At 39.2% G+C, this 14,156-nt stretch overlaps 1 protein-coding gene across 1 annotated transcript in view; it reads left to right on the plus strand.

Annotated features, from left to right (window-relative positions):
- MBP (myelin basic protein) overlaps positions 1–4,272 on the plus strand; it is an 88,703-nt gene extending 84,431 nt beyond the window's left edge. Inside the window, exons 7-8 of the mRNA XM_008935003.1 lie at positions 1–5; positions 2,469–4,272. The exon at positions 1–5 is cut by the window's left edge and continues 136 nt beyond it. Of these exons, the coding sequence (XP_008933251.1) occupies positions 1–5; positions 2,469–2,525 (62 nt within the window). The 3' untranslated portion in view covers positions 2,526–4,272. The remainder of the gene's footprint in view (positions 6–2,468) is intronic.
- The last annotated feature ends 9,884 nt before the right edge of the window (positions 4,273–14,156 follow it).

Raw genomic sequence — 14,156 nt, forward strand, 5'->3', positions numbered from 1 at the left:
AACTGGTAAAGTACAATTTAAATTACTCTAAGTACAAAACAATTGAGTCCAGGAAAAAGAGAAGCCAACCCTCTCCAGAACCTACCATATTTCAACAAATTGGAATTTCTTAAAGCTTCTGAAAGAACTAGATTTACATGGATAATACAGAAGGTTATCTCATGGCCTAAAAAATACCTACATGATAGGAAACAAAGGTAAAAACACACAGTCAGTTACCATCAGGAAAGAAGGTAAGTCCACAAAGTCCTGCAAAGACCCACACCAGGATCTGTGTTGCTGCCAAACTCACACAAACGACCTGGAACACAGAAGGTGAAAGAGGTGACACAGCTTGCTGCTACTAAATTATTTAGAACAGGGAAAATGAAAGCAAATAGGTAAGATTTTGCAGTGGTAGTACAGGGTAGTGTTGGAACGTATCTGGCTGAGATGATAACTCAAACAGTCCCTGTTCCTTCCCAGCCCAGATGGCAGAACTCCCATATAGATGTCAGGACGTTGAGCTGCAACACCACATAGTTGGGCAAATTAGAAAACTGCCATATGAAAAACGGCCATTTGGTGAGATTACCTTTCCTCTGGCTCAGTTCTCCCTTTCAAGGCACGACACAGCCCCACCCACCCAGCTAATAAATTAAAACGGAACAGGGAAAAAAGTCAAGTCCTGAGAACTTTTCACATTCTAGGTCAGGGAAGACACATGAAAACCACATCATCCATTGGCAGGTCCTTTTAACTAAGACTGGGCTTTTCCCCAAACGTAGTGAAGCATTTGCTCATAACACATCACCTAGTTCACCATTCGCATGTGAACAACACGATCAGCAGTAATCTTAACATAAAGACAGAAGGTCTGAGAACCCATTAGCAGAGCTGATCATCTCAGACTCTTACTACTCTTCTCTGCAACAGGAGACGCAACAGCACAATGACCTGTAGCAAAAATGCATTTTTGTCTCTTGCACAGTTTAGGGTACGTCTCTTTCACTGTAGAGCTGTTTCTCAAACACACGCAGCACCAAGTGACAGCTTGAAAGCTTCAGGGAAGGAGCAAAAATTCTTACATTGCAATTTAAGAAAAAGAATGAGCTTTTCAGAGTCCCAGGTAAAAATCAAACATTTACCTTCTGAGTCTGATTTTCATGCCATGCACTTGTAGCTCTTTAGTAGAGGTTCAGAGACATCAGCCATGCCTATGACATTATTTGTAAAATTTCTTTTGAACATCTGAAAATATCTGATAATCACCTCTGCCAAAATGTAACATTCCCTGAGCTATGTAACCATCACAACTATTTTAGCTTGGATTTATATAAATGGTGATACACATATATACTAGTTCTATTTTTAAGATAGCCTTTTCTGAGCCTTTATAACTTTTGGAACTCCGATCATCAGACCCATTGGTTATAGCAGGAGGCATCAATAACCATTTTTTTAATATAGCATTACAAGTCTTCTACAATAAAAAAAGTTGCCCAATATTTAAGATAATTTCAAAAGAAAAAAAGCCAGTTCTCTAAAGGATTACACTAAATTGTCCTTGAAATAGTTCAGTAAAACTAGGGAGGGAGCACTGAAAGATGAGACGAAAATAAAGAAAAAATCCCAAAGTACAGTTTCATTTAAAAACCAAACAGTTCACTCATCAAGCAATTACAGTATGAACTACCACACTGTCTGACATTTGAGGTCCTAAGTGTATCATTTCAAGATTTGCCCAGAAAGTTGCTAAAGCCTCAGGTAAAGATACCCACTTAGACTCATCTTCAATTCCAAAAATGAAGTGCCAAAATTTCAGCTTAGATCATCTTTGCTGTAAACTGCTGTAGGGCTTTTCTCAATTGCAGATTTATGAATTGTCACAAGGTGGTTGTTCTTTTTATCACTTGCAAAAATAGGCCAGGTTTCAGCCTTTTATCTTTTACTACTTTTTTCCCCTGTATTTGCATCTGAGCTCTGCATACAAGACTCATGTTGATAAAATCACATTAACAATTTACCCAGTCATGCAAACTAAAATTATTACATTTCAGTTCTTTCAGATGTGAGACTATTACAACTCACATGAAAAGTTTGTAGAGTTTTTGGGTTTTGGTGTTTGTTTTAAAATGTATACACACCATTCAGGGGCAGCCATAAAATGAAAACTTCCAAGATGTCCAAGCAAATAAATTGCTTTCATTAAGAAGGCCTGAATGAGAACATACACCTACAAATAATTCATGAGAACCTCTGTAGCCCTGTATGAGGGATTTAATGAATAAATTAATATTATGTGAAAATATTTGACAAGCAATCATCTCTTTGAAGTGATCAGTACAGTAATATTTAGCAACATACTGGAGGCCACTGCAAGGAAGTTTCATTAGGTACTTAAAATTTTGTCGATCAATATTTTTCAATTGCTAATCCCAAATATACAGGATCTTTTAATCAACTTAACTCTGTTCTCTCCTCCACAGGGAGGCTCTGGGTCCCGACCTGGATCACGGTCTGGTTCACCAATTGCTAGGCGCTGAAGCTCCAAGATGCCATCCGAGGGTCATGTGTTCTGCTTCGTAACGTAACTGCCTTAAAATTAGTAACAACTGCAACAACTACCTAGATAGATGCAATCCATTACATAATGCCAATTAGGTTCTGCATGCAGTAGATGATACAAACTTCTATTGGCAATCCCTGACCAACAGTTGAATGAAAGGAACACAAAAAGTAGCTTTACTAGATGTTGTCCTGATTTTATGTGAAGTAACAAGATCTCTGACTTTACTCATTCTTCTTCAGGATGCCCTAACTGTATGCTGGACTCTCCCTTAATATTTCTCCTTAGAACCTAATCTGAGCTCAAGTCTTCTCGTTTTGTTTTAGTGAATATCAGAATTACAAATAAAGAGCTAATATCATGGATACTAAGCACTGCTGTTAATGAATTTCTGAGACACTGCTGTTAAAAAAATCCACCATGTGCAGAAGTTGTGAGGACTGTTTATCCAAATACTTTTTTTTTGATTTGGTTTTTTTTTGTTTTGTTTTAATCTTCCTTCTCTCACTCACAGAATAATTTACTTTCATAACAGGATTAGGCAGTCACAGAAAGGTTTACCAAACATTGGGAGTTCAAGGCATGTGTAGTGTGGGAGGGGGCAGATGTTGTAGAATCAATACGATGCAGAGCAATAGTAATAAGGAAATTCATTCCGCACCATGAATTGCTCATTGCATCCAAACCATTAGAACTAAGAGCAGATGAGGGAGAGAAAGAGGATTTCAAATTTGAGTTAGACTAATGTTAAGAAACAAGGGATATTCCCAGAGAAGAAACATCTAAGATGGCACAAGCGGCCACTGGCCGTCGCTGGTGCTTCACTCAAACTCTGCTGCAACAGCGTTAACTTTGCAGTACAACAAACAAGTAATCAAATAGATAAACGAAGAAGTCTAATTTCTGAAAGAGAGCCCTTCAGTACTGGTATCTCAGATAGTCCTGCACATCTCACATCAGAATTTCAGAACCTCCTTGGTATTGCAGCAGTGCTGTTATATTTGATTGGCTCACCCTTTGCTTGAGTAACATCTGGATGCCTATTAAGGGCAGCGCACCAAAGCAAACATAGTAAACTACTGTGAACATTTAACTGTTGTACTGTAGTTGCCTTATAGAGACAAACTATAGCTGAGATAGATTTAGACATTAATTGTTCCTAAATTACTAAAACGAATGTGTGGCGATGGTATTTCCAACCACACTTAGGGAAATAAAAGGCTCTTCTGAATTGCACTGTTTTATTACTTAAACTTACTGTTTCTTCAAGCTGTCATCTAAGTGCCTGATTAATTTATTTTCTTTTAGTTTTAGCCTATGCATTGTAGATTACAGTTAATGCTTCCCAGGTTGAAGCTGCATTCTTAATAAGTGCCCAGTAAAAGTTATCTATAAATATGTATGTTAATTGCATTTCACATTTACATCTATTGTAGGTTTAAATTAGTGTCCATTAATATGAAGCAATGAAAGATGAGAGGATAGAAAATACATAGACACTAAAGAAAAAAAAAACCACACACAAAAATTATTAAGCATACACACACGTATTACATCTTCTAGTACCTACACTGGTTGCTATGTGTATTTTTCTATTGTAGCTTCATTCAGATGTATACTCTGCAACGTAATAGTTGATTTAATTTGAATACGTATTGTTCTTATAGGAACACAGCTTTTAAAAATATTCATTATTGAAATAAAGTAATCAACTTGAAATGAAATGTGGACCAGTTTTGTCTTTTACAACAGAGAATTTTTTTTTTTTTTTTTTTTTTTTTTTACCCCTTCACTTTATGAATAATCTTCATACTCTAGAAAACAACACTTTGGACCCAGAACTCAGTTGCCTGCACACAGGCTTCTAGTGACACTGCTGGTGACTTAGGATGGCCCACAAGGCTGACAGTGTGACACAGGATTTATGGGAGGCCAGTGTCTCTGTGGAGTGGCAGCTGAAGTCCAGGGGGATATTGCAAGGCATGAACTGCCTACATGGAGGCAATGAAATCCTGCCCTCTGTACAAAACTAGAGCACAAAGAATCTCCTTGTTAAAGAATACCCTGGTTCAGGCTATGTGAAAATCAAGTTGTTTTGTAAAGCAGTCTTCAAAAATGAGAAAGAGCATTTAATATATAAAAAAAAAAAGTTAACTTCATCATTCAAAATAGTGCACTGAACCACAGAACTTATCCGAGGCTTCTTCCTTGCCTTCATCACTCTCCTTTCCCCTCACTCATCTTTTCCAGAGGCTGGCAGTGAGAGTTTATTTTTAATTTGTTTCCCAAAGAAGAAAAGGTACAATACTTCAAAACTGTTATTTTACCAACATAAGTCTCACAAGAGATTAGAACTTAGGCTGAAATTTGTTTAATTACTAATGTTTTTGCTGAAAAACAGCAGTCTAAATGGCCATTTGATTTGTAAGCAGAAGTTTTTTTCCTGAAACAAGCACAACCAATATCAGGAGTGTGTCACTTCTTGTACTGAAGGAATGGATGTAAACCAAAATACATACTTGAGCAGACTCAAACCAAGAAGTCTGGGACGAGCTTAAACCCACTACTGCATCAGACAAGGAAGAGACACTCCCCAAGCACTATTCACCCACCCACTGCACAGTGCAGCTCTTCACACGGGCCTTAGAACAGGAGTTCTTTCTGCTTCCTGAAAAAAAGCATCTATTTCAACACTGCTTTTAAAAATACCAACATACTGGTTACATCCTCTGTATTTGTACTGGACATCAGCAGATACACTACTTTGAAAACCCTCAACTCAATCCTACCAAGGAACCTGGGCAATGAAAACCTCTATGCCAGGATACTCAAGAGCAAATTCTTGAAGGGCAGGAAATCCAACACCAGGTTACAAACAGGTGTTTGAAAAGTCTATTTACTGTAACTGACAGGACTGTGAGTGCTGGAGGAGGATCACACTGAAGTCAGGAAAAACATTGGCTGACATGCTGTTTATTTTCCACAACTTACAACACACACTGTCTCTAATTGAGGCATAACACTTGGAGCAGTGACCACCTAAGAACGACACCTTTTTACTCATGAGACCTGCTCTTAGCACATGCTCACCAAAGATGAACCACTACCAGTTTGAACTTGCTGGCAAAGCAGTCACAGCTAGAGCAGATGGAATGCTGTCTAGCATCCAGGAATCATGTTCCCATTATGAAGGGTGGATCTGCAGCTGGATGTGACCAGCTGTAAGAGAACACCTCTGGAAAGCGTCATCTCATTCCCTATGCAGCACAGCAACAAACTTTGCTGTGCACTTGAACAGTACTCCCTGAAAGAACTGGGGGAAGGTTTTATATGGGGTAAATGCAGCATGGCACATTTAAGTATATAATTACAGAAAAACAGGGTGCTGTGTTGTGGGACCTTCAGACAGCTGTGAAATACAACATCTGTCTGAAACAGCTGAAACACATATAGGTGTTGAAGGAAAGGCACTGCTGGAGGAGCTTCACATACATTCTTTACATGAGACACCTAATTCTGGTAAATGGAGTTTTTAGAATGTCCTAGAATCCAGAAACAAAAGCTTTCAAAAAAAAAAACAACCACCACAAAAAAGAATTTGGAAAAAAAGTAATATTATTTAACATGTTCTTGAATTAAATATTCCACATAACAAAAGTGTTATTTTCATGTCACCAACTATAATACTTATATACATATGCCAAAGATTTAACAAAAGAATTAAGAGATGCCCTATCAAAACCAACAGTGATTTCTTGCTTTGGCAATCTGAAATAACTGGCTTGTATCATAGACAAAGTATAGACAATATTTACAGAAAAGGGCTTTTTGGATCTGAGAGCAATTGTCTTTCAGAAGGTATTATAGTATAACAAATCCACCAGTGATCTAGAAGTACTTGTGGCAAACCGAAAAGATGAACTTCCTTGCAACTGGGATTAGTATTTACAAAATATACTGATCAGCCACACAGAGGCTCATATAACTTTAAATATATATATACACATACATACAAACACATATATATATCTATATATATGTAACATATAAATAAAGTTGAAAAGAACAAGGTAAAGATAAGAAAAGAGCTTCTGTCTTTGGAATGTCTAAAAGATGACTGTGTTTTGACTCCAGTGTTTCTTTTTATGAATATACTTAACAAGTGGCACCTTTCAAAGCATTACTTAAGTAGGTAGTTTTGCTGAAACAATGACTTAACAACAAATAAAAGCAACATATTTCCAAAATTCACAAAGAAAATGATGAGGAATTTACAGATTTGCAATGGTAATTGTTTACAGCATCGGGGAATACTGTATAATGCAAGTGACCTGGCGTGCATCTAACTCACTGCTAACAAAAAAATTGCATGTATATGGCTGTGTTTTCCACAGATACTGAGAGATGTACCTGCTGACCCAATACAGCAAACATAAAAGAGGCTCTTTAGTTCATATTCTCACTAAATAATTATTGCTGAGTTTAAAACCTCAGGCTTAATGTAAAAACTAACAACTGCCTCTGTGGTTGGAATGGAAATGAACATGCTCCCTTCTTAAGAGCTGAACTCAAGAAAAACCGTAAGTTTGTGGCATTTTATTTTTTCTCAACAAATTCTCAAAATGCACTAAAAAAACCCTTAAAACAGAAATACAGAGTTTTCCTGTGCCTTGCAAAAAAATACCAAACCAACCAACAAAACCCTTTTTTTTATACTGCATGCATCTAGTCTGTAAGATTTTTGTTTCCAATCTCAATTATTTCTTTAAACACATTAAAAAGAAAGCTGACTGACAGTTTCATGGTTTTCCCACAAAGTTATTCTTTGCTTCCTTTAGAAATGGGAATCATTCTGTTCTGAAATAAAGCTCCAGTTTATTTTTGAAATAGACATACCAGCTGTGAATTATAAGATGAAATTGTATAGAGTATTACCTGAGCTCATTGATTCACAGACAACTTAGCACAGACCAAGTGATATTTTCCCAATATTCTTCTACAAGCTTAAAAAAAGAATGTTTCTTTCAGGTATTTTTTGTAAATAATTAAAAAACCTGTAATATATTATTCTATTGTTAATATTTTCAATGCTTTAACTGTAAAATCTGTCTTTCACTTTTCTGAAAACCTGTTTCGAGCAACTCGAGTCCCAGAGACCTTTTTAGCTTTGAAATTCTAAGGTGTCATCGAAAAACATTGCCTATACTTTGCCATTCATTTGAAGATTCTTGTACCACTTCTTCTAAATTCAGAGCACGACTAATATCTTCTCCTTCTTGTTCTGGATGACTGGCAGGCTCTTGTACAGGACCTGATGGAGTACAAAAGAAAAAGACGAGCATGATTTGAGGTGCAGCAGCAGAAAAATTCAAATATTAATATTAAAATAAAAATTACACATATTAATGCCTAAATCCTCAATAACTTAAGGGAAGTGTTTTGTGCTTTCCTAGTAAAGCATACGTCCTTCTGCACTCCAAAGGCCACTGTAGTACATACCAGTGTAGCCGTGAGCCCGTTTCATGTGCAGTTTCATGTTGCTTTTCTGTGTAAATCCCATTGCACAGTAGTCACATTTGTAAGGCCTCTCTCCCGTGTGCTTTTTCATGTGGACTTGAAGAGCACTCTTCTGGTTAAACGCCTTTTCACACAGTGTACACTGAAACGGCCGTTCCCCTTACAAAGGAGAAAAATGTATTTAATAAATTTGTCTTTTCAGTTTAAAAATAAAGTCCAGAATTCAGTGAAAATCACCAAGATGACCTTGAAATTAAGTAGACACGATCTTTTTCCCTGAGACTTCCTCAAAACAGTGCTACGGCTCCATATTGCCAGCAAACAACCACAATTAAATGTCAGAATGTTTACCAAGTCCTAAACCACTGATATTGAGCCTTCTATGACAAGGTGACTCAGTGAACGATGAAAAGGCTGTGGATGTTGTCTGCCTAGACTTTACAAAGCCTTTGACACTGTTGCCCACGGCATCCTGCTGGAGAAACTGGCTGTCCACGGCTTGGATGGGTGGATGCTTCGCTGGGTAAAAAGCTGGCTGGATGGCTGGGTCCAAAGAGTGGTGGTGAATGGAGTTAAATCCAGTTGGTGGCCAGTCACATGCAGTGTTCCCCTGGGCTCAGTACTGGGGCCTGTCCTGTTCAATATCTTTATCACTGACCTGCATGGGGTGATCAAGGGCTCCCTCAGTAAGTTTGAGGACAATACGAAGCTGGGCATGAACATCAATACACTTAAAGAGTAGACAGGCTCTTCAGAGGGATCTGGACAGGCTGGGTCAGTGGTCTGAGGTTCAACAAGGCCAAGTGCCAGGTCCTGCATGTGGGACACAACCACCCCAGGCAATGCTGCAGGTCTGGGGATGAGGGGCTGGAAAGCTGCCCAGCAGAAAAGGACCTGGGGGTATTGATCAACAGCCACCTGGGCATGAGCCAGCAGTGTGCCCAGGTGGCCAAGAAGGCCAACAGCATCCTGGCCTGAATCAGAAATAGTATGGCCAGCAGGACTAAGGAAGTGATTACACCCCTGTACCCAGCACTGGTGAGGCCACATCTCAAGTACTGCGTTCAGTTTTGGGCACCTCACTACAAGAAAGACACTGAGGTTCTGGAGTGTGTCCAAGGAATGGCAACGAAGCTGGCGAAGTGCCTAGAAAACAAGTCTTATGAGGAACTGCTGAAAGAACTGGGGTTGGTTAGCCTGCAGAAAAGGAGGCTCAGAGGAGACCTCGTCACTCCCTGAAACAAGCCTGTAAACAGGGTGGGGCTCAGTCTCTTCTCCCAAGTAACAAGAGATAGGACAAGAGACCACAAGTTGCACCACGGGAGGTTTAGGTTGAATATTAGGAAAGATCTATTACCAAAAGGGTTACCAAATATTGGAACAGGCTGCCCAGGGAGGTGCCAGAGTCACCATCCCTGGAGGTATTTAAAAGCTGTGTAGATGAGGTGCTTAGGGACATGGTTTAGTGGTGAACTTGGTAGTGGTAGGCTAATGGTTGGGCTTGATGATCTTAAAGGTCTTTTCCAACCGAAGTGATTCTATGATTCCATGATTCTATACTCTTATCTTTCCTATACAATTATCTAAGGGAATTATATTCAACAGAGGTGCAAAGATCAGTTTACTGGTTTGATTTTTCTGTACTCAAGGGAACCATCATTTTTTTACACCATAACACAGATAAAGCGATATTGTAGAATTAACAAAGCTGCTATCTGTAAGAAAATAAAGTCAAATGTGTTTAAAAAAGCTCTGGTAATTCTACAAAGAATCTGTGGCCTCCTATGGCAATATCTATTAGTAATTCCCACATCTTACGGAAGCAGGCTGACAGGAAGCTACTGGTTTCTAAATACAAACTCAAGAACATATTCATTATAAAAATATAAATTTTTTAAAAGCCTGCTTTGCAAAATCAGACCTTTAATTCAACGCCACAAGCTCTGCCATCAACACAAGACACGCTGTATGTAATTAAGGACTTCTAAAAGCACCTTCTGAACTTACAAACTTTGTTAATAGCTAGCACAACAAAGCACAAGCAGGAGTATAAATATTTTTCCAGAATTTTCCTCAAAGGACCAATTTCTCTGTTCCTTCATAACCTTATGTTAGTGTCCCCACATGCATTTTAGCTTCCATGCTAAATCAAACTTCTCAGACAATCAATGAAATGTCCTTTAAAGCACAGAAATATTCTTCCTACTTTTGTAAACACTGATTTCAGTAGTTTGAAGTGAAATTTAAGTTTCCTCAGATACTTTTGACCAGGTTTTCTATTCTTTCAAGATGAACAGGCTTTTTGGTATTGTATAGAAATTTTTGGTAGAAATGGAAGCAACTGCTTTCCCTCTAATTTCTGCAACTCCAAACTGCTCTTTCCTGATAAATCTGAATTTACAAGATACTGAGAGCTATTTAGAGAAATAATGTATTTTCCTCCTGGCCACTGATTCCATATGTATTTTCCATTAGAAATGATTAAAAATCAAGATAATCAAGATAGGAAACACAAAACACTTTCTCACAGACAAGGACCATACCTTCAGGAAAGCAAACTCAACTTAGAGTTACTTTAGCCTTTACCATCACCATTTATTTAAGAGCACCCATCTAAGAACTTCTGTGCAACACATTTTCATTCTTTTCATCTTCAGGGATTTTTGAGAGAACATTCTCTCCTGCAAGAATGACTGTTATTTGGATTGACTTGCTTCTTTCAACAACATCAGGCAACAGTCATGTACAAATGAATTTAGCAAGGATTGTTACAGTTTGTGGGCATTCCCAGCACATGGGCACCCATGCACAAGAAAACCAAAGATATCTGAGGATTTACCAAGTAAATTACAAGTCATCCCAAAATAGGAATTTTTCCTATGATGGTGCAGATTTACAAGAAACAGATCCATAAAGGGACTCTGTTCCCAGCCTTCCTGAAGTACTGTGTCTATTACAACAGGCAGCATGAATCAAAGCAGGGAGAAGGGAAATTTGCCTTCTTTCTTGTTTTCAGACTATTTTGTGAAACTAGAACACTGCCTTTTTAAAAAGTCTGTATTATTTAAGTCAGTTATGCAGAAAGCAAATTATGAAGACTTTTAATCTTCTTGGATTGCAACTCCTGTCTCTCTTTTCCTGCCCTTCTGTATAACCCAAATGTTTCTTTCTACTACAACAACCACAAAGCAGCTCTGGTCCCCTTTTTCAGTTTTACCCTCAGGACTCAGAGCAGTCACCATTTCTCTTGGGGCAGGGGGTGGAGGGAAAAGAAGTACAGCCAGCTCATGAGACGAGAATACACAAGGTCAGCAGAGACCCCGAACACAAAACCAGCTCTAGTAGGTCGGATCAAAGTTCCTTCCCATATTCAGATGAGAAACCACCTTCAACCAGTTGGTACAAACATGCTTATAAAAGACGTTTAGACACACCCATAGTATGGTACTTGATCAAGATGAATGCTGCTAACTGACAAATGGCTGCAAATTCCCATTGTCATTATCAAGAGCTATGGTTTATCTACCAGAAGTTAAATTCTGCTGGAAGCAGACAAACCAGCCCAATAATATTAAAGTCTATTCTATCACATTTGCACTGAAAACCACCCCTCCTGTTACAGTACTCTCTGTTGCTACAACCAATTCACCCACACTGCTGCATTTCACAACTGGATATGTGAGGATCTCATCCCTTGCAGCTAATGAGCACCTATGTTCTTCATCTGCTTTTTTATGCACAGTACCGCCAACTATGCCTGCCTTCCCATTGCAACATCTCTAAACCTGCTCTTAGGCTTCCCAAATCTCGGGATTTCCCTGGCAAAAGAACTCAAACCATAAATTCATTAAGTTCATGAATCCTTTCTATCCAGCCTCGTATCCTCTCCTGCTAGAGTTCTCAGTAACTGAATAAAATGTGAAGGAATGTCAGGGCCAGGACCTGGGAACTCTCTGGTTTTCAGCTGTCTAGCAGACCCTAATACCTCAAAGCTCAAACACTCGTGTGGAAATAAAGTGCAACAGCTCTTGCAACTACTGCCCCTACTTTACTTTTGACAGTATAAGAACAATGTGCCGAAGTAAGCAATTGAAATGAGCCAAATTAATTTTACCAAAACAAATCAAAAAATGTCACAGTGGACTGTACATTGCATAGGCCTGATCCAATTCATACACAAACATTTGGAATCACTGAATAATTAATTCTCTAATTCTTTTTTTCCATGGTGAAACAACTAACAGACTACACTAATTTCACAGAATCACAGAATGTTAGGGGTTGGAAGGGACCTCCAGAGATCATGGAGTCCAACCCCCCTGCCAGAGCAGGACCATCTGGTCTAGGGCAGGTCACACAGGAACACATCCAGATGGGTCTGCAAAGTCTCCAAGGAAGGAGACTCCACAACCTCCCTGGGGAGCCTGTTCCAATGCTCTGGAACCCTTACAGTAAAGTACTTCCTCACGTTGAGGTGGAACTTCCTGTGCTCCAGCTTGTGACCATTGCCCCATGTCCTGTGAAAGTGAAAGGAGGTTGTTCTTTTCTTGTTGACACCCAGCCCTCATATATTTAGACACATTAATTAGATCCCCCCTAAGTCTTCTCTTCTCCAGACTCAACAGCCCCAGGTCTCTCAGCCTCTCCTCATACAGCAGATGTTCCAGTCCCCCAGTCATCCTCATAGCCCTTCACTGGCCTCTCTCAAGTACATCTCTGTCCCTCTGGAAATGGGGAGCCCAGAACTGGACACAATACTCCAGGTGAGGTCTCACCAGGGCAGAGTAGAGGGGGAGGAGGACCTCCTTCGTTCTGCTGGACACACTTTTCTTAATGCACCCCAGGACACCATTGGCCCTCCTGGCCACAAGGACACACTTCTCTCTCATGGATAACTTGTCCACCAGGACTCTTCTTTGCAAACTTCATGATCTACACAACCAGCATAAAAGCAGAAGCACAAGTAGTATGACCTTGTCTGGACTAGTTATGTCTCAGTATCTGCTTATTTGCAACGACAAGTATGAACTAATTTAACCCCAGTGGAAGAAAGGCATTCATCACATAACAATGACTTTGCTATATGGCCACTGCCATATGGGCAGTTAAAGCAGTTCCTTAGACTGTGGAAATCTTCACGTTTGCAGTTTCACCTACTCCCTCCCCCTTTGTCTGTCCTGGAAACCCTTTATCATTTCTTATATCACAGTACACACACAGCCTCAGACACAGGCTGAAACTATCATATTAACTGTTTCATGAAAAAAAAAGTAAAAAGACAACTCCTACCTTTAAGAACTTGCCATGAATATAAGAGGAAAAAAAATTAACAGAAAAGTATAAGGACACATGAAGATAATGTTAATTATCAGAGTACTGGCAAGACATTAACAGCCTATCAGATGTCATACAGACACAAGAACTCCTCAAAGATACTACTGAATAAGCTTCTACATCCCTTCAAAACATTTGGAAGAGTGCAGTAGAATGCAGCTTATGTAAGATCACATTTGTCAAAGCCATGGAAAAGAAAGTTTTGATGAGTGAAATGAGAGCACGCAGAAGATACTTGGATATACGGACAAGTCTGCACTTCAGAGATGCAATACCAAGAACTGCAAGACTGAATCTGAAGGTGCAGAGTGAAGAAGGTCCATTCAGAGATGAAATTCAAACTACAGATCACACAACCTGCAAGTGATGCCAACCATGGCAAAACAACAGGGTTGAAAGGAGAACTCAGAGGGAGAGATTAAGAACCTTGTTTTGAATGCACAAAGAGCAGCCAAATGCTAACTACAAGTAGTTATAATACTGGGGAAAGAGAAAGCTCTGGCTGACTCTGAAACAGAAAGCATTATCCTTTTGTGGGAGTCTTTTTATGCTACAGTACATCCAAATTCGTTGGCCCCATCCAGCTCAGTAGCAACAGATGACTGTCCCCTCTGCTCTTTATTTCTAGAAGCCATGCCAGTTCATTATTGGTAGCAGTGGAATGGAAAATAGAGAAGTTGTTTTGGAGAACCTACTCCTGTATATAGAACTCATGTTCTTAAGATACAGAAGGTGAAGGGGAAGGCAGCTGGCCTAT

This window comes from Merops nubicus, unplaced genomic scaffold (genome assembly GCF_000691845.1).
Source record: "Merops nubicus isolate BGI_N331 unplaced genomic scaffold, ASM69184v1 scaffold21172, whole genome shotgun sequence".
NCBI classification, from domain to species: Eukaryota; Metazoa; Chordata; class Aves; order Coraciiformes; family Meropidae; genus Merops; species Merops nubicus.